The 26,086-nt window shown below is 40.9% G+C and overlaps 1 protein-coding gene across 6 annotated transcripts in view; it reads right to left on the bottom strand.

The window, feature by feature from the left end:
• cdk14 (cyclin dependent kinase 14) overlaps nt 1-26,086 on the bottom strand; it is a 726,725-nt gene that overhangs the window by 645,589 nt on the left and 55,050 nt on the right. Inside the window, exon 1 of one of the 6 annotated variants that reach the window (XM_078538470.1) lies at nt 2,709-2,894. The exons of the other annotated variants lie outside the window; for them this stretch is intronic. Within the exon in view, the coding sequence (XP_078394596.1) occupies nt 2,709-2,717 (9 nt within the window). The 5' untranslated portion in view covers nt 2,718-2,894. Of the gene's footprint in view, nt 1-2,708; nt 2,895-26,086 lie in introns of those variants that run through there. 6 annotated transcript variants of the gene reach the window in all.

Raw genomic sequence — 26,086 nt, 5'->3', positions numbered from 1 at the left:
GAAACCAAGCTTCAGTCAGAAGTACAGGACTGGGTAGCAAGAGGTTAATTCAGACATTTAGTAAAAACACAGTACTCATCAAAAGGGTTTGGACATTGACGAATGCAATCCAGAAGCCCGATTACCCAATACAAAATGGCACAAAGGACTTATCAATACACTCAAGGAATTATGCAACAAAGATCTGCACCACAGACAATAGCACTGGAATAGGTTCATTCAAACCCTCACTAACTTGGAGCCTGGTGCTGTTCCAGTGCTACCTCAAACAGAAGAAGAATTGCTCATACAATAAGAACTGATAATATTTGTCTGGAACATGTTCCATGGAAAACCCTGTATTGTTTCAACCACCAGGAGCTGATGACATTTGCCTGGACTTTGCATGGAATCAACTAAATGCACATTGGACCAACAGGAAATATATTTTGACATGTCTGAGTCAAATGATTAAAAAGCAAGAGCAAATCTGAGTATCTGGGCTACAGTTGGCAGGAGGATCAGGGCTGGTCACCTTGACTCAGGCCTACATTCTACACTGGACAGACCAGCCATGTTGGGGATTGTAGATTTCAGCCAAATCATAACGATATGAGTCTGAGGGTTTGGGGTGAAAACTTGGAATTTTTTTCTAGTAATTTGCAACTTGTTTCAGCCATATCTTGGTGATATTGGTCTGTGGGCTTTTTCTTAAGGTTTCAGGACAAGACGTGGTGTTTTGCCTGTGTTTTTATAAGTTTAAGCCCAAATCGTGGGGACTGTTTGTTGGGTACTGGGAATGGGTCATTTTAAGTTTTGGGTTTTGTACTGTGGGGTTGTGGGTGATTCAATAAAGCAATTGTGAATAAGAAACTTGTCTTGCTGGTCATTCTGTTCAAGCCATACACAAGTGAATCTAGTGTCATGAACTAGGGTGTGTGGAGGGTCCCTGATGGAAAAGCAGGCTCCCCTACAGAGAGATTTCAGTTATGTGAAGAGATTGGACAGGTTGTCCTTGATTGGATTGTTCTGCTTGAAGAAAAGGAGGTTGAGGAGCGATCTAATAAAAGTTTGCAAAATTATATTAGGGTTTTGGCAGAGCATATAGGGAGAAATAGTTTTGCTCTGGCCATTGGTTAGTGACCTAAGGTCATAGCTGTAGAACAATTGGCAGAAGAATTAGTGGGGAAACAGAAGGAACTTTTTCCAGAGTGTTGTTAAGATCTGGAACACACTGCCAAAAAGCTTGATGGAAAAAGATTGTGGGGGAGCTTCTAAAAGCAAATTGACATGTACTATAAAAAGGACTAATCTGCAGGGTTATAGGGAAAAGTTGGGGTGAGGGAATAAGTTGTTCAGCTCTTTCAAAGGGCTGGCATGTTGAGCCAAAGGGCCTCCTTCTGTGCTGTAGGATTCTACCTATCCACCCTTGGGTTGGTTAGAAATTTTAGGACCACACCTTTTAATATTCCTGAGCATAAGTCAATTATCATAACATTTTACAAACAGCAACATTGTGTCCCATTCCGCCAACAGCTAAATTTAAAATTCCTATCCTGGTGTTTAAAATCAATTCACTTCTTCCCATTTATGTAAACTATTGCACTATGACAATCCTACTCTCCCTGACCCCTTTTGCATTGTCCCAGTATTAGCAATCATCTTTTTGACACCTAGGTCATACATTTATATAAAAGCAAAATACTGAGGATGCTGGAAATCTGAAATTAAAACAAGAATAGCTGGAAAAGCTCAGCAGGTTTGACAGCATCTGTGGAGAGGAAGACAGAGTTAACGTTTCAAGTCCGTATGACTTCTGATGAAGAGTCATATGGACTTGAAACGTTAACTGTCTTCCTCTCTACAGATGCTGTCAGACCTGCTGAGCTTTTCCAACTATTATTGTTTTTATTTCATATAATGAGGAAACAACAACATATAAATGTATGAAATAAAAACAATAATAGTTGGAAAAGCTCAGCAGGTCTGACAGCATCTGTGGAGAGGAAGACAGTTAACGTTTCAAGTCCATATGACTCTTCATCAGAAGTCATACGGACTTTAAACGTTAACTCTGTCTTCCTCTCCACAGATGCTGTCAGACCTGCTGAGCTTTTCCAACTATTGTTGTTTTTATTTCATACATTTATATGTTGTTGTTTCCTCATTATAACAGTGAGCACACTTCAGAAGTACTTCATTAGTTGTAAAGCATTTTGAGATGTCCAATGGCCATGAATGGCACTATATAAATGCAAGTCTTTTTTAAAAATTCCCTTCCTATACTCCTCTGTTACCCCATTTCCCTTTTCTTTTAAGGGCCTCCTTAAAAGGTACCTCTTTGGCCAAGCCTTATGAAATGGCTTATAATTTCTCCTTTGGCTCAATGTCCATTTGAAGTATTTGGGGCCATTTTCCTACATTAAAGCTGCTATATAAAATGTAAGTTAGTTAGTTGAAATGTTGCTTTTCTTTACAAGGAAGATATATTTGTCCACGCACCTACCATTTCAAAATGCTTATAGTATATATAATTTCCAAGATACCCTGCTAATACTCCAGAGAGAAATGGATTGCTATTTGGCACAGTAGCTGTTATTGTTCAAATTAAAGTAAAAAAAAACAGATTCTAGGCACCCTCAGCCTTCAATTTCATTGAACACTGCAAAAGATACTGGGCAGCAAGTAAAATAACCCAAATTATTCTAAAAAACAGATTGTAGATTTACCTGTATCATGGTTCACAATTCCTTCCACCATCTTCCTATCTAAAAACTTTTCAGCATAGGAGATGTTAATGTGTTTTGGCTAAAGTTTGCCTGATAGGACATAATTTCCCTTAAGGCCCACATTTTGCAGTACTGGCGATGGTAAAACAGCCATTGCTTTCCGTCATTACTCCTCTGAAACTGACAGTACTACTGAAGGCTGCATATGCACAGTTAAATAAAAATCCTGAAATTGCTATCAGTGATTCTAAGTATTTCCATTGGCTACGCTGAAGACCCACCCACCCCCACAAGACCGCAATCAAGTAGAAACCACTGAACTGCTAAAACCCTGAATGCTTATGCTATTAGTTTCACTGCAAAGATCCTTGAAAAAAATTACACCTTGAAGTAACTGGGCTTTTACCAGCATAATGAATACGTAATTACTGGACTGCTTCATTGTCTCTGAAAAGCAAATTTCATATTTGTGTAATGTCCATTTATACTAAAAGCAATCATATTCTTAAAATAAGATATTTAAAGTTTGCTGTCTCAGCTTCTACCTTAAATCATGTGCATGCCCCAATCACATATTTCAATCCATAACATTTTAAACTCAGTGAAAAATCCAATTTACTTCCCGTTTTGCTATCTGTAACAATATTTCAATGTGATTAGCTGTTTACCCTGCTTAACATTTTTACTGGACAGCTGTAGATCTCCTTGACTTAGCACCAGATTCAAACTGACATCAGGAAAGAGGAAATCCACGCCAGAGATTTCTTCAAGGTCAGCACTGAACGCTGTCATTTCGCTGCTGACCATGAAATCTGGCCATATTGTAGAATAAAGCAATTTAGCAAACCAAACATCACCGCACTGGATTAAAGACATAAACGCCTTTCAGATATGAAGATCTGGAAGGATCACAATAGAGCATCACTTCCAGGCCTCTCACTATGCTGAGAGAGAACGGGCGAGTAACAGTCAACTGTGCTTTAAAAAGAAGCAGGCAACCAGATCACTTAAAAGAGAGCAACTGACTCCATTGAACCAGAATAGATATCTGTGGCAGCCTCAACTTCATAACCTATGAATCTATAAGAGACACCAAAGCAATATGTAGAAGAGGAAGATCCTGCCAAACATTTATAAAGCCCTGAATTACATTGTATGGAAATGTCTGTGGCTATTGAGAAAGCAGAATCAAAGTAGAAAATCGAATGTTGCTTTTTTCTTCAAGACTTTCAGAAAAAATTTTACTAAAATCCATATTCAAGGCTTCTAATTCTAATTTACTTTTCCCTTGACAAAATAAAGCTGAAAAAGGAAGATCAGACTTTCACCTTGGAGAGCACATTTGACTCCAACAAGGAGGAGGATAGAAGTCCAAAGTTTGTATTGGCATCTCTTTCTCTTGCACAATGAAAGATTAAAAATAAAATGTATTCTGGCAGTCAGCAAATTATGATCACAGAACAAATTTCCTAAATTTGACATTCAATTGAGTATACTGGATGTGCTGGAATACAAATGAAAGATAATGTTGGATTGCCTACCCTAGAGATATGCATTCATGTCCTCTGAATCCTATTGCCATCATACCAAGTTATCAACTTCTTGGATTCCTTTTGAAATACAGGTTTGCCTTATTGGAAGGTTCCCCAAATGTTTAAAAGGCCATTGAAAAACCAGGCAAGTACACAGTAAGATTAGTGTTTAAAATGCTCCTGAGATTAAGCAGAAGTGTTTTCATCAGGCCTAGATTGTATAGCAATAAACAAACCCAAACCATTCCTTTTTGAAATTCTACATAGAATCGATCAACAAAATCATCAAAATCTAGAATGTAATTTATGGGACAGATGGCCTAACCAGGAAAGAATTATCAAGAAATAATATGACAAGGATTCAATGTCGGATATGGTTTATCCTCTTCCTTGTTCATCCATTATGTAAAAAGGTAGAATATTTCAACATCTCTTTCCTTTTCCCCACTGCCATATGGCAGCTAACAGCTCCTCCTACATCCTCAGGCAATGAGCCCACTACTACACAGCATGGATTTTGTCCTCTTCTTCCTTGAATAATCATCCCAGCCAATCGCATTCTTTGGATAAAAGATGTTTCTATGGAGCATTAATGAACCAGATGGAGATCACAATCTTAGAATTGTTATAGTACAGAAGGAGACCAGAGAAAGCAATTGATACAATTAGAACTACTTTTCATGTGAAAGATAAAACAACCTCATGGGCTGGGTAGACCAAATGGCCTTTTCATATACTGCAATTTCCATGTAATTCTACATGGGACACATTTGGAAGCATGCTTCAGTTTCCAGCATGCCTCGGTGCATAAGGCTTCTACAAATTCTTACAACCAGAAATAAAATTACCCTTTCAGAGAGTGAAAAAAGCTTCAAGAGACATTGGATACACAAATGGTAAGAGAGTTCTGAGATGGATATACAAAGACCATGCCTAAAAAAAAGTTCAACAATAATGCAAGTTTGCTTGATATTCAGTCACAGTACATTATACAAAGTGTTACAGATAGGAGAGACACAAATTGAACTGCTGTATCCTCTCACCGATTGTCCGTAAACAGAAGGTGTTTTTGAATTGTTTTAAAACTAGACTAGGGCATCTTTTGCCCAAACCCTCAGTTTGAGTGGTCCTATTTTACAAGTAATATGCAGCAAACTCAGAAGATTAGTTTATTTCACATCCAGACCCGGAGGGAGGATTGTTTGCAACCACGCACACAGTAAGGGGGATAGGAAAGAGGAAGGAGTTTTTACAAATATGGGTAACAACCGTAAAAGAACCACAGGAATCAATATTAGTTCACATGATTTCCAAAATCCAGGAAGCAGAGGTCAGTCAGATGAGTTTCTGGTTGGAAACAGCAATACAAAAATCCTTGAAACAAATGACAATGCAGCATGATGGGATTTCTTTGCTTAGGCTGCTTGGCTGGTGATGATCGGAGACTTAAAATCAAACAGGCCCCAAGGAGTTGAGAGATGGTGGCTGGCTGCTTGGTCAGCTGGGAGACCTGCTGAAGCTCTTACCAGTTGGTGTTAAATCAGCAGACTGAGGGTTTCTCAGCTGTTTCTCAGATTTCAAAATGGTCAGTGATGTGACCTTTTCCCCCCCACAAAAATTTCAAAAGGTATGTTTATCTAGTGTCTGGGACTGGCTTTGGCTTCAGGGCTGATAATGTCCCAGCCATTAACTTTTGAAAGCGTTACCATCCATGTGGAGGATCTTGTGTCGAGAAGTCATTGTCTGGGCAGACCCTCTGACTCCGCCAGAAGGGTAAGCTTATCAAAATGCAAATTATGTCCATTGTCCCATCAATAGTCCTCTTTTGAAATGGACCTTCACAGTCCCAGGTGTGAGGTGGGTCTGTTAACAACTCTGCAGGAATAACAAGTTTTGATCTGCAAGTCCCCTGATTTTGTGACTATAATGCCCTTACAGTTGGGTGTAAGATTCCACAATGATGAGCAGGGGTGCCCTATTGTTCTTGTAACTCCTGTTGAAAGCTTCCAGGACAGATAGCCAATCCTGAGCCAGGTGACCTATAGCAGCCATCTTTCTGGTTCAGCAAAAAGTCAATTTTAAAAATAAAAAAAATGAAGTCTGATGTACACAATTTTGATTTTCTTCAAATCTTATTGACAAAACACAAATGTTATATTCTGGGTTTGAAATAATATTGTTCAAAATTATACATCAAAGTATTTACAACTCAAGGACACTAGTCCTTTAAACTTCCTCATTTACATACAATGCTCTACATGATTTATGGTTGATTCCCTATCTTATTACTGAGGTATTTCTTTCTGCATCTACAAAAAGAACAGATGGACAACTGAATAATATTCATTTATAGAACAATCAACTTACAGCAGTAATAATAAATAATTCATTTCCTTGGGCAATAAGATGAAGAAGGGTGGAGGATCTCATGTAGAGCATGTTAGGATGAATGGACTATTTGATTTGTAAATACTTGTTAACTTATAATTTTAAACAATATTATAATCAAACTCAAAAACATCCAAGCACGCCTCTTGCAATCAAACCACATCACAATCGGCCACATGTTTCAGATAAAAGGATACATTTTTCACCTGTTATTTTTCCAGACAGGCTACTGGTACTCCTCCAGATCTTTGGCCTCTAAAACATCGGCAATCTCTCAAAACTGATTTTTACACAAAGAATTTGACACAAGTAATTTTGGTTCAGAGTGAAAGACTATATTACTTGGATAAGCCTTTAGAGAAAAGCCATGAATGATACTTCTTACACCTGTGGTACAACTCATTATCACCCTATCTACGTGAATGATAGATTGAAGTAAAGGTACTTGGGTGTGGAGTAAAATAAGGCCACGGTGAGCAATACTCCCCAAGTTCACCTGATGGCAAATTATTGAAAGCAGCTCTTGAAGCTAGTAAATGTGCTTTAGTGCATAATTAAATTTAATCTCAACTTTATCAGAGGTACCAATTTAAAATCTTTACTCCAAATCATCCAGGTATAAATGAAACTTTGCAACGGAAGGTGGTGGTGTATTGTCACTAGACAAGTAATCCACAGACCTAGGGTAATACTGTGGAGACCCGGGCTTGAATTTGAAATCAATAAAAGATATGGGATTAAATGTCTAATCATGACCATGAAATCATGTTGATGTCATAAAAAACCATCTGGTTCACCAATGTCTTTTAGGGAAGGAAATCTGCCATCCTTACCTGGTCTACATGAGGCTCCAGACCCATAGCAATGTGGTTGGCTCTTACATGCCCTCTGAAATGGCCTGGTGAAATGGCCTAGCAAGCCACTCAGCTGTCGAGCCACTAAAAAAAAGTCAACAAGAAGTGAAACCGGATGGACCACCCAGCATCAAAGTAGGCACTGGAAACGACAACAACAAACTCAGCCTCATCAACCTTGCAAAGTCCTCCTTGCTAATATCTGGGGGCTTGTGCCAATATTGGGAGAGCTGTCTCACAGATTAGTCAAACAACAGCCTGATAGTCATCCTCATACCTTACAGATAATGTCCCAGACACCACCATCATTGGCTATGTCCTATCCCACTGGCAGGGCCAACCCAGCAGAGGTGGTGGCACAGTAGTATACAGTTGGAAGGGAGTTACCCTGGGAGTCCTCAACATCGACTTCGGACCCCATGAAGTCTCATGGCACCAGGTCAAACATGGGCAGGGAGACCTCCTGCCGATTTCCATGTACTGACCCCTCTCAGCTGAGGAATCAGTACTCCATGTTGAACATCACTTGGAGGGAGCACAGTGGGTGGCAAGGGTGCAGAATGTACTTTCAGTGGGTGACTTCAATGTCCATCACCAAGAGTAGCTTGGTAGCACCACTACTGACCAAGCTGGCAGAGTCCTAAAGGGCATAACTGCTAGACTAGGTCTTCAACAGGTGGTGAGGGAACCAACAAGAGGGAAAAACATACCTGACCTCAGATTTCAAACAGATCTAGCAACTCAAGACTGGGCATCCATGAGGCACTGTGGGGCATCAGCAGCAGAATTATACTCAACCACAATCTGTAGCCTCATGACCTGGCATATGCCTCACTTTACCATTACCACCAAGCCAGGAGATCAACCCTGATTCAATGAAGAGTGCAAGAGAGCATGCTAAGAGCAGCATCAAGCTGTCATGAAGCTATTAATGTATATAATATTATTGGAAAATATTTTTCTTTTAAAATAGAGGTTTAATCTGTGGGTGTGTCTTAATTGGATTAAAGTCAGCTAGTCTGGGGGCTTTGATAATGTACTGGTTTGGGATGTAAACAGAGAGGTAGAGTGCATTTGCATTTTTTGAATAAAGCATTCAAGAAGTAGGGTGAAAACGGACACCTGTCTAGCAGCTACCAAGCAATATGTTTATATTACTAATAAAATTGGTACTATGAAAGAGGTTTTATTGTTAGAGGTTTAGTTCAGAGGTTGTTGATGCAAGGAGAATTTACATTCAATGGGCAGTGGTAGGTATAACAAGACAACCGTTTTGGGTGTGCAGAGCAGAGGCACTGCAAGATCAAAAGGCAGCTGGCTCGTAAGGTGAAAATGCTTTGCCTGGTGTCTGGTTAAGTCTATGGGTTGCTGTTGCCTTAATGGAAATTAGTTTGGGAATTTGTTACAAGTTATGATAGTAGTAATTTGTAGTCATGTCTATATATTTTAACCTGTGTAAACTAAATGAAACATTTTATTAATTTAATGTAAAGCCTCGAGAATTGGTGGTCTGATTCCTGAATTTAGAGTTGCATCTCAAACATAACACTTAAAATTATTGGTTATGACAGTTGTTTAAAGTTTCCCTCTGGGAATTTTAAATAACTCAGCTTTACCAACTGCATCGGTCAAACGAGTATACTTAAAAATGAGCTGTCATCCTGGTGAAGCTACAATACAGGGTACTTGCTGCTTATGCTGTTTGGCATGCAAATGTTAGACAGAGCCAAGCAATTCCACAACCAACAGATCAAATCTAAGCTCTGTAGTCCTGCCACATCCAGTCGTGAATGGAGGATGACAATTAAACAACTCATTGGAGGAGGCTGCTCCACAAATATCCCCATCCTCAATGGTGGGAAAGCCCAGAACATTGTTGCAAATACTTCAGCCTTACCCTTTGCCCTAACCTTCAGCCAGAAGTGCCGAGTGAATTATCCATCTTGGCCTTCTCCAGAGGTCGCCGGCCTCACTGGTGTCAGTCTGCAGCCAACTCAATTCACTCCACATGATATTAATGAATGGCTGAAGGCACTAGATACTGCAAAGACTATGGGCCGTGACAATAATGCAGCAACAGTACTGAAGACTTGTGTTCCAGAACTTGCTGCATCCCTAGCCAAGCTATTCCAGTACAACTACAACTCTGGCATCTACCCAGCTATATGGAAAATTGTCCTGTGCATAAAAAGGGCAAATCCAACCCAGGCAATTACCTCCTATCAGTCTACTCTCGACCATCAGTAAAGAAGGTGATGAAAAGGGTCAACAATGCTATCAAGCAGTACTTGCTTAGCAATAACCTGCTCAGTGACGCTCAGTTTGGGTTCCAGCAGGGTCACTCAGCACCTGACTTCATTATAACCTTGGTTAAAACATGGACAAAAGAGGTGAACTCGAGGTGAGGCGAAAGTGACTGCCCTTGACGGTGTAGCATGAAGGAGCCCTAGCAAAACGGAGTCAGTGGGAATCAGGGGGAAAACTCTCCACTGGTTGGAGTCATGACTAGCAAAAAGGAAGATATTTTTGGTTGTTGGAGGTCAATCATCCAGGGCTTCACTGAAGGTATTCCTGTGAGTAATATCCTAGGCCCAACCATCTTCAGCTGCTTCATCAATTATCTTCCTTCCATCATAGGGTCAGAAGTGGGGATGTTCGCTGATGATTGCACAATGTTCAGCGCCATTTGCAACTCAGATACGGAAGCAGTCCAGGTCCAAACGCAGCAAGACCTGGACAACATCCAGGCTTAAGCTGACAAGTAGCAAGTAACATTTGCACCACACAAATGCCAGGCAATCATCATCTCCAGCAAGGGGAGCGATCTCCCCTTGACATTCAATGGCATTACCATTGCTGAAATCCCACTAACATCCTGGGCTTACCACTGACCTGACACTTAACTGGACAAGCCACATAAATACTATGGCTACAAGAGGTCAGAGGCTAGGAATCCTGCAGCAAGTAACTCACCTCCTGTCTGCCAAAGCCTATCCACCATCTACAAGGCACAGGTCAGGATTGTGATGGAATACTCTCCACTTGCTTGGATGAATGCAGCTCCAACAACACTGAAGAAGCTTGACACAATCCAGGGCAAAGTAGCCTGCTCGATTGGCATCTCATCCACAATCAAACATTCATTCACTCCCTCTACCACCAACGCACAGTAGCAGCAATGTGTACCATCTACAGGATACACTGCAGGAACTCACCAAGCCTCCTTAGGCAGCACCTTCCAAACCCACAACCACTACCATCTAGAAGGACAAGGGCAGCAGATAGATAGGAATACCACAACCTGCTTGAAGTTCCCCTGTAAGCCACTCACCATCCAGATTTGGAAATATATTACCACCCCTTCACTGCCACTGGGTCGAATTCCTGGAACTCCCTCCCTAACAGCACTGTGGATGTACCTATATCACATGGACTGCAGCTGTTCAAGTCAACAGCTCACTACCACCTTCTCATGGGCAATAAATCCTGGTCTAGCCAGTGGCACCCATATTCCATGAATGAATTTTGGAAAAAAAATCAATGTGGAGTGGTTGCGAATTTGCGCTTCATGAAGTAAAGAAAGCAATTGCCATTGGGTAATACAGTAACCAGGAAATTTCTACATTTCAATGACCAATTTGCTTTAGAACATAAGGCTAGGAATTTCAAAAACATTATACCCAATTTCCTCCCAAAACTAGAACCTATGTAGCAGCATTAAACCTGACACTAATGGGCTGAATGTTCATAGAGGTGTGGAGGCAGCTTGAGACTCGGGCCAAAGACTGTCAGATGGTTAAAAGGAGTCCTCCTGGCAGCAGACCGCAGGACTAGCGATGCCTCCTTTAATTCCCCTCTCCCCACCCACAACCACCATTGCCAGAGGTCCACAACTACAGCTGCAGGCCATCCTGTGGTGAGGCTTCCCCTCCACAAAACTGGCCTGGCAGCTGTGGCCACATTTTATTTTTAAATATTGAAAAGTTTTCAGAAGGCACCTCTGTCTTGGGGCATTTTTCACAATGGTCAATCAACTTCAGTAGCACACACCCCTGATGTGGGACTGCCAATCTTCCATGGCCCTCCAGACTTAAGAGCCTGCCCACTGCCCATAATTGGACTGGGGCTCTGGAGGTAGCCACTTAAATGGCCACCTCCTCTAAAACCTCCTTCAAGCTCCCATTGCTGGCATCTGGATTCTCATTCTGCATTTCATCCCAACAATAGGATTGAGATCTGGGAACCAAAATCCTGTCCCAAGTGTTCAGTGTAGCTAGAGTCTGTCTATCCCAAAACATTTATAAGCTAAGGAAGTTCTTCTAATTCAATTAGTTTGGTATCTTCATCTCATAAGGTCATTCCTTGCTTCTGCATTCTTAGTTAGAACTTAAATTGGCAAAATTTAAAACAATTGAATCATGTGGAATTTAAAGCAGCCTTGCTGTTCCTCTCAGCTCCACATTCAGGTAAGAATGGGGCCATCCACAGCTAGGTGTGCTGTGCAAGTTCAGCACATGGCAATTCGAGCATATAAATCAAAAACCAATTCTGCACAGCTAAGACCCTCATTTAAACAAATTCTACCCTTTAATGTTCCCACCATGTGTTCTTGCCATCATTGCATCCACCTTGTCCAATATGGTGGGAAGCGCACACTTCCAGGTAGAAATATGCATACACTTTCTGCCCACATCAGTTGACACTCAAAATAGGTGCTGCTCAGCTGAATGTGTAAGCCTGAGGATGTTAGCACAATTATTATACCATGTACAGTCACAGTTCTTCCAAATTTTGGGAGGAATTTGCTCTAAGTACTTTATTCTAATTTAATAGTTTGCGGAAAAAGGAGACATCCTGTCAAAGCTTTTCGCCTTGCACTCATCAGGACAGATGCAAAAATGCCAAATTTCAAAAGGGAGCAACAATTTACGCTGCATAAGGAAAAGGTGCCGATTGGTTGGCCAGTCAGCTCCGATTGGTCAAGGCATAGAAAAATACCATGCACTGTGTATCGCATACACTCAAGGTTGCTACTTTCAAACCCCTGGAAGGGTAACTTATCGCAGAAATGAGCAACAGGTAAAACTAGCCGTTTCACACTGCAATGATGCGTAAGCAACATGAGTGGTATTTTCCACTAACAGGGTGCTACCATCAAGCCAAAAAGGCTGCCTTCCACACAAATGGATAATGTGTATACGAATTTCAGTGCTAGTGCAATATGTCTCAACAACTGGCAGCCCATATCAAATAGCACATCCCATTGACTGTTCGCAATAGGAAGAGTACTGACTGTACTCAACAATCCCATGCTTGCAAAATTCAGAACATAATGTCTAACATTAGATGTGATTGCACAATTGGTCAGCACTTGCTGAACAATCCTGAGTATGCCTAGAATTAACACTAACAACCAATCATCACACAGGACACAGTATATTAAGATCATCAGTCAGGCTCACAATGAATCTCAGACAAAAAGGAACACATTAAGTCACTGCACCATTTTTTTAATGAAACAAAAGAATAGCTCCCTGCTGCATTCTCCATGGCAATACCTCAACCAGAATTGACTTGCCAACCCATCAGCACCCTTTTCTCATGCAGCATAAATTGTTATTCCCTTTGAAATGCAACATTTTTGCATGTCAAGTACAAGATGAAGAGCTTCGACAGCATGTCTCTTTTTTCAGCAATATTCTAGTTCTCTATTACCAAGTGACAATTTAATCGTTACAATAATTCTTTACTTTTTTAAAGCTTTAAAAGGAGGACTTTGGTACAATGGCACCCATTGTGTAACTATTGCTTTATTTACAACACTGCCAACTTCAGTGGTAGGACTGTAAAGTGCATAAAATAGTGCTGCTGCTTCCAGTACTACCAAGATATATGTTAAAGAGGTGACTATTTCATTAGTGACTATCGAACGACATAGACTAGCATCTTTTCTGTCCACTAGGTGGACAACTAGCTTATCTTACTTATAGGACAGCAGAGGCTGGCCTGTACATATTGTTTATAGTCAGAAGATAATATTGAGAATGCATACAAAAAAAGTGCAAGCGGATAAGACACAATCACATTTTAAGGTCCTTTGAGATGGATTATGAAAATACTAAATATTCTTTTGCCTTCTACTGTTTAGTTTACCTACTCCAGAAATACCAAGGCTTAACAGTGCATTATTTAGATTTGGTGTTTGGACTTATTCTGTATTATTCTACACCATGAAGGATGCAGTTTGTTGGGAAGACCTCTGCCCCCAAGGACACAGTATATTAAGGCCATGGGAATTCAAGATTACAATGAGGAAACGGATTAGATCATCCTCATTTAGCTAAGACAAAGAATTGATTATAGAATGCCACTCATTGTTGCAAAGGAATGTAGGCCAAATGGATTGTGACTAATATTAAACAATGGGCAGAATTTTCCCAGCCTTGTGGGGATGGAAGTGGAGTGGGTGAGGAATAAATGAGCAGGGAAAACAAGAGCCACCTCGTCAGGATGGCTCCCACAAATATTCTGACCAGGAAAGATTCCCAGGGGTGGCTTGGGAGGGGGATCAAATGCCTGCTGCACAGAGGTAGGCAGTCAATTTAAATAGTTACGACCCCAATTAAGGGTGATTTTGCAGCCCCCCATCATTTCATGGAGGCTACCTTACTCTGGCAGTGCAGTGAGGAGCAAGAGAGCCAGAGGCCCTGTCCCCCAAAGAGGAAGCTACTGGCAGAAAAGCCAGTTCCCACTGCTCCAATGATCTAACCCCTTCAGTCCAAGTGGCCTGCTGCCTTCACCACTCAAAATATTCTTTTCACCCCTCCGAATGCACCTCCATTTTGAGGTGTCCACACAATTTCTACCTGCCTCAGCAGCACCCACCTCTCATGGTGGGGCTTCAGAGCTGCTAGCCCGGTGATCAGGAGCCCACCCATCATTCTTCATAGGACCCCAAGCTCAGAGGCAGCAAATTTGAAGGCCACCTTCTGGAAAATGGTTGCCCTAGTGTGGTTCCAGCCAAGTGCAGGCTTGGGACTCCCATTTAGCCCCGACATCTGGCTCCTGAAGCTCCTGCCTACTATGTCAGTTCAGCTAATTTGGTACAATTTTGATCCTGAATTAGAAGGTAGTGCGAGTTCAGCAACCAGAGCTCATAACCCAGGCCCCAGAGCAGTACTGAAGAGTCATTGTACTATTGAAGGTTTTTATTAGGAAGAAAAGGTTAATCCAAGGTTCCATCTTCCTGCTCTGATGTACATTTAAAAAATCCTAAAACACAAAACAAAAAACAAAGATTTCCCAGCAGCCTGGAAAGCATGCCTCTATGAATCACTGCCAAAAACAGATTAAACGACTATTCATCACATTGCAGTTTGGAGATATTGGCCCAAATCTTCCAGCATCCCAATCATCGAGGTCAGAAGCTTATCTCACAATCAAAATGTAACAGCTAGGTGGCAAAAAGTCTGGCTTATTCTCAGACAATTGCCAGGCACATGGATCGAGTCAGTAGCTAGGGAACGGATTGGAGCAGGAACCAAAAACAATGACTTCAGTCTTCCCAACAGTTATGGCTGTCAGATAAGCAATCTGACAATTTAGCAACAGCGAAGGAGTTGAGAGAGGTGGTGATGGTGAGGTAGAACTGGATGTCATCAGCCTACATGTGAAAACTAATGCCATGCCTTCAGATGATGTCACTGAGGGGCACCATGTAGATGAGAACTAGAAGGGGGCCTTGGAGGACACCAGAGGTAACAGTCCCTTCATGTTACACTTCCAAGTGCAAGCAAACATAACTTATTGTTAAAAAGGATGTTTTGTTTAATTATCGATTTTTAAAATAGCTATATCTATATAAAAAAACATGGTAATTAGATTCAAGTATATGAATATTGTGGATGCACACAATTTTGACAAAATGCCAGCAACATGTAGCTTTAAGAGCCTACCAAGAGATATAAGGTATGTAAATAGGAGTCAAAATATTAATCCCCACATCTCCTCCCAAGGACTGTTTTTTTTGATTTTCAGGAGCTACTTTTTGTTTTTCAGAGGATCCTTTTCCATTCCCATCAACTCCTTTAATGTGTGATGCAGTCAAATGGTAACATTACCTTCTGCATTCATGTTGACATATGGGGTATTTGAACTCCAAGGCAGAATGGGAAGAATTCATCAATATCCTCAATAATCATCACCCCTCCATTAAACTTAAAGCCAAAAAACACAAGGAAAGCATTAATTTCCTGGACACCACAGTATTTAAATTGGTACAAGAAAACCATAGGCATAAGCAAGCAAAAGCTGACACATTTCTACACAAAAGCCATCATCCTAAACATGCTAATGCAACTTTGTGTCATCAAAATGCAAGATTTTAACCAGGTATTTACTGCCTTTTTTTTTTTAAACTGCATCTCAGAACTCAATCTCAGATTTAAATTTAATAATCGATCTAGCACTGATATTGCTGTTTGCAGAAGAGAGCTCTTCATTCACCCTTTGTGTGTAGAAGTGTTTCCTAATTTCACTCCTAAAAGATCCAGTTCCAATTTTTAGATCATGTTCCCTTGTCCAAGACCCCCATAAATTAATTGATCATTAACCTAGTTACATTTCCTTCAATACAACAGTGACAATCCCTCCAAAGTATTTCACTAACTTCAAAGCACATTGGGGTGTCTTAAGAGCATAAAAAGCAGTATAAAAATGCAAGTCATTCATTACTGTTTGGGATCTTAGCATACATAAAATGGTTGCATGTTTTTCTCTCACACAGTCACTGCACCTCAAGTAATTCACAGTATGTAAAGCTTGGAGGTAAGATAACACAAATGCAAATCTTTATGAAATAAAACTGTTCACTATGGAATTATCCAAATTAAGTGTTCATTATAATAGCATCCACATTTTTTCCCCCATATAGTAGTTCCTGAACTTACACAGCTTTAAGTTAGAGACTCCACAGGCAATTGCAAGGAATCCATTATATCAGGGACTGACTCCTAATTAGAGAATATTCCTTTGTTGGTCCCTCCCTAGCTCTCCCCTAACCCCCACTGCATCTACCCCCCACCTCCCCTGCACTCCCAGACTCCTCCATTCACCTTCCTACTGCTCCCCGAATCACAGGCCAGTTCTCTCCCACATTTGATGCTGGTAGGCTAAAATGTATCCCACTAGCAGCAAATGTGGAAAAGAAACAGCCCGTGATTGGAGGAGCAGCTCCTCAGATTCTGTCATTTTCACATACTCACTCTCTCACTGGTCTCTTTTTTAAATTCATTCATGGGATATAGGCACCACTGGCTAGGCCAGCATTTATTGCCCATCTTATTTATTTATTGTCCTCTCCCCCCACCCACCCACCTTAAACCAGCTTATATTTCACCCCTCTCCTAACTATACTCAGTTCTGTTGAAGGGTCATGTGGACTCGAAACGTCAACTCTTTTCTTCTCCACCGATGCTGCCAGACCTGCTGAGTTTTTCCAGGTAATTCTGTTTTTGTTTTTTATTGCCCATCCCCTATTGTCCGTGGGGTGGTGGTGGTGAGCTGCCTTCTTGAACCACTGCAGTCCCTGTACATCCAGAATGCTGTTGGGGAGGGAGTTCCAGGATGTTGACCCAGCGACTGTGGACTTCTCTCTCATTGGTCACCAATGATTTAATTTTTTAGTGCTTTTATGGGGCTTTCAGGGGCAAATTCACCTGCTGCCCCCATGTATTTTGAACCCTGTATACAAATGTAGTTGACCATCAGTTTCAAGTTCACGACATGCATTACTTTAACATACAGAACACCGTTGAAGGATTGTTATTGAAATATTTGAGCTTTTATTTATTTACTTGGGAGGTCAGTGAATTACACAGTCATGGCATTTATGATTACCTTCAGAAGCCATAATTTTAAGGCATTGTTTGGGCTCTTAACATTTTAAACAGCATCACCATAACTTCACACAGGCTTTATGTGCATCATTAATGTATCTGATAAGAACATCATATTGCCATTTTTTTTTCATCAAGATTGCCTGCATTGAGGTGGCACATCATTCTGTTAAATAAAAGCCGAGATCTAACTTAGGCAAAAAAAGCATTGCCGTGAGATTCTCATTAGCACATTGACTATAACTGGTACTGAAAGGAAGCACACAAACAAACAGAACGAACAAAAATCAGATTCACAGGGAAGTCAATGCAACATGCTGGCCAGATCCTGCAGTCAGCAGCAGCAAAGCACTTGCTGATCTTAGAGAAAAAAAGGTGCCCTCAAAGGTTTAGCAGGCTCTAAATTGTTTGTTCTCAGTCTTGATGTGATTTTGAATATAGTGCCATCTGTAGCATCCAGCAACAGTGCAGTCAGCCTGATCAGCCAATCAGATTGAAAAATTCTCACAATCAACAAAGCAGGAAATAAGCAGTATGGATTATAATTCACATTTTAAAACATTGTGCAGAAAGTGAAATAAAGATTGATACATACATGCGGGTTAAAGTAGAAGCTGAAAACATTTTTTTCTAAATAAGAAATATTTCAATATCATGCAATTTTCAAATGCTCAAGGAAAATGAGACTTCATACCCTGTAAAATTCCATTTTCAGTCCAGAGAAGTTGTTCAGTAACTATGATTTAGCATGTCACTAAAAACTCCGTTACTCCTGATTCAATAAGGCTTAATATTTTGTTTTTACAGCAAGAAAAGCATTAAAAATTAATGACTTGTATGGGTATGTTAGAATAGAAATTACTTTAGCAAATTACTCTACGTTTAAATAGTCTAATAAGGAATTAGAGTGGTTAGGCTGGATAGGCATTATAAACAGCTCTTGAGCATAAACAACTGATAACAGGCAAATACTCATAAAGAAGCACCTGAAAGTTTGAAAGGCGGAGATGGGATGCTTCACTGGAGTTGTGGACTGATCATGGGGGACAGCATAGGATGCAATAAGCGAAGATGTAATGGCCTGGTTGATCAAGGTCCAATCAAAGATGACACAGCTCTTGGAAGATGGGAGCTAACACAGAATGGGCTTTTATTCCATGGTTTAAACAAAGAACTCAATGCACCCTGGGACAGTTTATTTTAAAAAAGGCATTACAAAACAATAAGGCCCTATCAATATAACACCCAAATGCACCTCTGAAAAAAGAGCATAAAAGACAGGCTTTTGAAGGAAACCACTGTAGTAGGTGATAGAGAGAAGCTCTTAAAGGTAAATCTATGCCAACACTCTTGGGTAATTTGAGAAGTTGTGAAGTTGTGGCACCCTGAAGAGAGAAAAAAAAGAAAGCTGTTCATGCATACCAGCCATTCTGCCCAACATGGGCTGATACTTACTATTTGACACGGTTGTATGCTTTTGCTGTGTTGTATTCTATCTTATACCTTAATTAAACTCAACGTGCCCATCATGCTGGTTGCAGTTGATCATAATTGATTACATATTTGATAATAAATTGTTTAAATCTACTGTAATAGTGCACAAAAAGTTGAAGTTCACACCAAATCTCTGATTCGGTGTTGATTCCATCTGTGGTGAAGGTCGCAGCAGCGCATCCTGTGGAATAGCAGCAACTTCTGAATTTCCACATTTAACTGTGTGCAGATGCGAAAAGTCACTGCCTGTTTTACACAGTAATGACAGTGAAAGCCGGAAGAGTTTTGCCATAATTACAACTGAAAATTTCATGCCTATGCATTTTAATGCCTTAGAAACTAAATGGTTAACCAATAAATGTACTGTTTATATGGAACCTGTTTGTGATCTACTGCCTTGACCAGACACTGTCTGATCTTCTGCTATGATTTGTTCTTACTGGGAAGTTAAAATGTTGTAAAATGCTGGAATAAACTAAATTCTGGCAAATAATTCATGTAGACTAAATTTAATTATAGCCATAAAAATAATTTTATAAACTGCAAATGCTGGAAACACTCAGTAGGTCAATCAGCATCTGTGAAAGGACTGATAGTCACATTTCAAGTGTAACCCTTTGCTATTAATTTTCCTTCTCTTTCATAGTAAAGATAAGAGCAAGGAAAGAAGAGTCTGAAGAGGAGTCATATTTGACTCGAAATGTTAAACCATTTTCTCTCCAGAAGCAAAGAGGCGTGTTAGACAAATGTGAAAGCATCCCATCGATGTTCCATTGTATGATGGTCCCTCATCCAAACTAGACTGGCTGAATTTCAAGGTGTCAAATAACACAGGGTGTGCATTAAATGCACCACACCTTTTTGGAAAAACGACTTTGAACTTGGAAAAATCACTTGGTGAGGAAGCCATATTGGCATCTGCTTTTAATTAACAGCATGAAACTGGTGTGTCCCATCAGAAAGTCATCAAACCAGCTGTGCGTCATCTAAGAAATACCTTGAAAGGGAGGGCTCCCCGCTCCCAACCTACTTCAACTTAGAATTCCCTACAGAACCAAACCCCTGAAAAATTCAACTACAAAGTGGCTCACATCGTATGGAGAATCATCTGCTTTACAAGACTTTCGCTTCAACTAAAGTATCAACTTATCTAAGAAACTGCATGCCTGCCACTAAAAGACTGAATCATAAATTATAATTGTATTGTTTTACCTTCATTCATATTTGATCTGTGTGTGAGACAGCGAGAGAGAGTCAAGTGAGAGAGACATCACATTTTAAACCTCTGGGGAAAGTATGTGTGATAGTAAGTAATCTTTTTCTTTAAAAAATTTTTATGCTCGCATTATTTAAATTGGGACAATCACTGAGGATTAAAAAAAAAAGCACACACCTTTTGCACTCAAACATAGATCCTGGGCAATAAAAAGGAACACAAATGCTGTCCGTGACAAAATAGATAGCTACAGCTTTGCTAATGGCTCAAGAAAGAAACAAGGGAATTTGCATTCACACAGCACTTTTCACAACTTTGACATCCTTAAGGGGGAGGGTAATAAGGCAGAGGTCATGGTACATGTTGGTACCAATGACATAGGTAGAAAGAGGGATGAGGTCTTGCATCAAGAATTCAGGGAGTTAGGCAGTACACTAAAAAGTAAGACCTCTCGGGTTGTAATCTCTGGATTACTCCCAGTGCCACGTGCTAGCGAGCTCAGAAATAGGAGAATAGCACAGATGAATACATGGCTTAAGAGTTGGTGCAGGAGGGAGGGTTTTATATTCCTGGATCACTGGGGAAGGTGGGATGTGTACAAGTGGGACGGTCTACAGCTGAACCAGAGTAGGACTAACATCCTTGCGGGCGTGTTTGCTAGTGCTGTTGGGAGGAGTTTAAACTAATTCGGCAGGGGGAGGGGACACAGAATGTTAGCAGAATAGGGACAAACCATAATACAGTAAAACAATCAAGTCAGAGGGAGTACAGCTTCATTAAGTTTCAAGGGAGTAAGGCAGGGCTGGATGGCCTCTACTTTAATGCCAGGAGTATTACAGGTAAAACGGATGAGTTAAGGGTGAGGATTGACATGTGGAATTGTGATATAGTAGCCATCACTGAGACATGGTTGAGGGAAGGGTAGGATTGGCAGCTCAACATTCCAGAATACAGAATATTCAGGCGAGACAGGGGAGGGGGTAAAAGAGGAGGAGGCGTTGCATTATTAGTTAAGGAGTCCATTACTGCAGTAAGGAGAGATGATATCTTGGAGGGGGCATTGAATGAAGCTTTGTGGGTAGAGCTTAGGAATAAAAAAGGGGCAACCACATTATTAGGTGTTTATTATAGACCCCCAGGTAGCCAGTGGGAAATTGAGGAGCAAATATGTGCATAATTTGTGGAGGTGTGTAAAAACAATAACAATAGGGTAATTATATTAGGTGATTTCAACTTTCCCAACATTAATTGGTATAGGCATAATGTTAAGGGCTTGGATGGAGTGGATTTCTTGAAATGTGTACAGGAGAATTTTTTAGATCAATATGTAGAGGGTCCAACAAGGGACGGAGCATTACTGGACCTAATTCTGGGGAATGAAGCCGGACAGGTGGCTGAGGTGGTGGTGGGCAAGCATTTAAGTGATAGCGACCACAACATGGTACAATTTAAGTTTGGACAAAGAAATCGACAAGTTGCAAAAAAATGTTTTGGATTAGGGGAGAGTGGATTTCAGTAAAATAAGACATGATCTGGCCAAGGTAGACTGGGAACAGTTAATTGTGGGGAAATCTACAGAGAAACATTGCGGGGTGTTCAAAAATGAAATGGGGAGGGTACAGGCTCAACGTGTTCCTTCTAGGGTGATAGGAAGGAGTAACAAGCCCAGAGAACCATGGATGACCAGAGATATTCAGGTTACGATGAGAAGGAAAAGAGAGGTTTTTAGCAGATTCAAGGGAAGCAAATCAGCAGCGGCATTAGTGGAGTACAGACAGTGCAGGGTGGAGCTTAAGAAAGTAATTAGGAGAGCAAAGAGGGGGTATGAGAAAACTCTGGACGGGAAAAGTAGGGAAAATCCCAAGATATTCTATAAGTATATCAATGGGAAGAGGATAACCAGGGAAAGAGTAGGACCCATAAGGGACCAAGGGGCATTCTATGGGTGGAGCCAGAGGACATCGCCAGAGTGTTGAATGAATACTTCACATCTGTCTTCACCCAAGAGAATGAGGGTGAAGGTATAGAACTCGGGGAGAGAGACTGCGAGGTTCTTAAGCAAATTGATCCAGGGAGTGACACGGTATTGGAGGTGTTGGCAGGCTTAAAAGTGGACAAATCTCCAGGTCCAGATAATTTGTGGTCCAGACTGCTCAGGGAGGCAAGGGAGGAGATCGCAGGGGCTCTGACCCAAATTTTTAATTCCTCTCTGGCCACGGGGGAGGTGCTAGAGGACTGAAGAGTAGCTAATGTGGTTCCGCTATTTAAGAAGGGTTGTAGAGATAAGCCAGGTAACTACAGGCCAGTGAGTCTCACGTCAGTGGTAGGGAAACTATTGGAGAAAGTTCTGAAGGGGAGTATCTATCTTCAATGTGGAGAGGCATAGTTTGATCAGGGATAGTCATCATGGCTTTGTCAGAGGGAGGTCATGCCTAACAAATCTGATTGAATTTTTTGAGGTGACCAGGTGTGTAGATGAGGGTAGTGCAGCTGATGTAGTTTATATGGATTTCAACAAAGCTTTTGACAAGGTCCCACATGGGAGACTTATAAAGAAAGCAAATGCACATGGGATACAGGGTAATTTGATAAGGTGGATTCAAAATTGGCTTAGTTGTAGGAGGCAGAGGGTGATGACAGAAGGATGCTTTAGTGACTGGAAGCCAGTGACCAGTGGTGTAGCACAGGGATCTCTGCTGGGTCCCCTATTATTTGTTATTTATATAAACGACATAGATGACTATGTGAGGGGTAGGATTAGTAAGTTTGCGGATGACACAAAGATTGGCCGGGAGGTTAACGGTGAGGTTGAGTGTCTTGGGCTACACGAAGATATAGATGGGATGGTCAAATGGGCAGATAAGTGGCAGATGGAATTTAACCCTGAAAAGTGTGAGGTGATACACTTTGGAAGGAGTAATTTGACAAGGAAGTATTCAATGAACAGCATGGCACTAGGAAGTTCTGAGGAACAAAGGGACCTTGGCGTGCGTGTCCATAGATCTCTGAAGGCGGAGGGGTATGTTAGTGGGGTGGTGAAAAAGGCATTTGGGACACTTGCCTTTATCAATCAAGACACAGATTACAAAAGTAGGGAGGTCATGTTGGAGTTGTATAGAACCTTGGTGAGGCCACAGCTGGAATACTGTGTGCAGTTCTGGTCGCCACATTATAGGAAGGATGTGATTGCACTGGAGGCGGTGCAGAGGAGATTCACCAGGAAGTTGCCAGGGATGAAACATTTAAGTTATGAAGAGAGGTTGGATAGACTTGGGTTGTTTTCGTTGGAGCAGAGAAGACTGAGGGGTGAAGGTGTACAAGATTAAGAGGGGCATGGACAGGGTGGATAGGGAGCAGCTGTTCCCCTTAGTTGAAGGGTCAGTCACAGGGGGGGCATAAGTTCAAGGTGAGGGGCAGGAGGTTTAGGGGGGATGTGAGGAAAAACTTTTTTACCCAGAGGGTGGTGATGGTCTGGAATGCACTGCCTGGGAGGGTGGTGGAGGCGGGTTGCCTCACATCCTTTAAGAAGTACCTGGATGAGCACTTGGCACGTCATAACATTCAAGGCTATGGGCCAAGTGCTGGTAAATGGGATTAGGTAGGTAAGTCAGGTGTTTCTCACGTGTCGATGCAGACTCGATGGGCTGAAGGGCCGCTTCTGCACTGTGATTCTGTGATCCCAAATCTCTTCTCAATCAATGAAGTGCTTTCTAAGTGTAATCACTTTTGTTATGTAGAGAAACACAGGTAGCAGAACTGTACACAGCAGAGTCCCACAAACAGCAATCAGATAAATGAACAGATTATCTTTTTTTAAAATTGTGGTTGGGGGATTAAGCGTTGACCAGGACATAGGAAAACATCCCGACTCTTCAAATAATGCCATGAGAGTTTTTTTTTGCCCAAAAGGACTACTGGGTTTCTGTTTCACTGCTTAGCCAAAAAACGACACCTCCAAAAGTACAGTCATCCATCAGTACAGCAACACTGTCTTGTACCTCAAAAGAAAGGAGGTGTCATGTATTAATTATTGAGAAAGGGGATTCCTTAGGAATCTGTTTAGAGTTAGAGTTAAGAAACAATAGAGTTTTCATTACATTACTGGGTGTACTCTATAGGTTGGAAATAAAGAAACAAATTTGCAAGGAAATCACAAAGGTGCAGACACTATGCAGTAGTCATGATGGGGGACTGTGATTATCTAATATAGACTGGGATGATATTAGTGTAAAGGGCAGAGAGGGGGAAATAGCCTCTCAAGTGTGTTCAGGAGAATTTGAGATCAGTATGTTTCCAGCCCAATGAGGAAGGTGGGATTGCTGGATCTGGTTCTGGGAAATGAGGTCAGACAAGTGGATCAAGTGTCAATGATCATAGTACATGAGGTTTAGGTTAGCTATGGAAAAGGATAAAGTGCAATCAAATTCTATTAGGCATTTTGTGATGCACAGGAGAACCACTTCCATTAATCTTTGCAGATATTTATAAAGGGAACAGATATTTATAAAGGGTTTGTACAGTTCAAACAACGATTTGTTTTTATAATTGATTGCAAAAAATTACTTAGGGGGAGCAAAATAGGTTTCATATTGGTATTTTAACATTTCAATGCAGTGGCGCCCACAAATCCCCACATAAAAGTCTCATTTTTTAACATATAAAGCAAGAGGGGGAAGGTTGCCCTGGAGTCTGGTAGCAGGGAGGCAAATCCAGCAAAATCAGGGACGTGGAAGTCCTGTCGATCTCAAAAGGTACATCATTATTTGAATGGATTTCTGGAGAGTCTGGTCAGTTGTTAACCTGACTGGATGTGGGACTAGCGGGAGTGGGTATTGTCTCAATTCTTTTTTTTTTAAATAATGCATACAGGCCGTCGACATTGTAGCTGAACTAACTTAATTAATAAGACATTTTCCTAACATTAACACGTATCTACAGTGTCTAAACTTTATCAAGACAGCCTGCAACATGTGCTTTCTGACCTTCCATCCACAGGTCAGGTGACCCTGTATATAGTAGAGTACCATCTAGTATCTAATACTGGAATCCACAACCACAATCAGCTGTTAGGTAGGTATCTGGTGGCTGGAGACTGCATGCTTGGGGCTCTGGTCCTAATTTTTGTTTAAATTTGAAGTAACATTGTGATGGTTCGTGAATTTGCGACAATGAAACTCCACTAAGAATTAACTTCATAAAATACCCACAAAAGGAAACTAAAATTGTTACAAGTTTTAGATCTGCCTTAGATAGTCTGAGCACAGCAGCTCTTAAATCACTCCAAATAAATAGTTTGAGCACCCGTAGTGCCCAATCACAAAATATACAATAGCACTGTTAAGACTCCTTTGTAATCGGAATTGGCTAACATGTCCTTTGCACATTAGAGTCAAGCTGTTTTATTTTACAGAAGCAAATGAACGTAGAGTAAATCAGCACAGAGTACCTTGATTCAACATAGTACAGAAGTCTTGTAGATAGGGAGAAAATAATAAAAGTACACCATGCAACCTCTGTTCCTGTTAGAATTTTATTAGAAAGCTTGTCTAATTTTCTCCTGGTGAACCTTTCTGCCAAATTTCAAGTTGGTGACAGGCGAGTTTCCCTTCACTCTGCTAGACTTTCTCCCCAGAGTTAGCTGGATGACTATGCATTTCCTTGTTCTTGTTGTCCAGAATTGTCACAGACTATGATTTCATATTGTTCCAGTTAGCCCATCAATATAACTGATTACCTCTCTTTCACCCCATGGGGTGTGGGAATAATGAATTGATACGCAAGAACATTCTGACGCAATTGGCCCGTCACGAAGCATAACAAGTACAAATGGAAAGTGTCACTGATTCTTAAAAAAAAGAGTTCAACTTGGAAAAAAATCCAACATCAGAAACAACCGATTTCCTGATATTTTGAGTATTAGGTTGAAGAGTCAGCCATGTCTGAATCTGCAATCAAACTGGTTAAGCAATTTAAAAAATTTGTTATATACATTTCTGCT

The sequence above is a fragment of the Cetorhinus maximus genome, chromosome 3 (assembly GCF_964194155.1).
Source record: "Cetorhinus maximus chromosome 3, sCetMax3.hap1.1, whole genome shotgun sequence".
In the NCBI taxonomy this organism is placed as follows: Eukaryota; Metazoa; Chordata; class Chondrichthyes; order Lamniformes; family Cetorhinidae; genus Cetorhinus; species Cetorhinus maximus.
The sequence above is the reverse complement of the archived record's forward strand: the minus strand, read 5'-3'. Positions and strand labels throughout refer to the sequence as shown.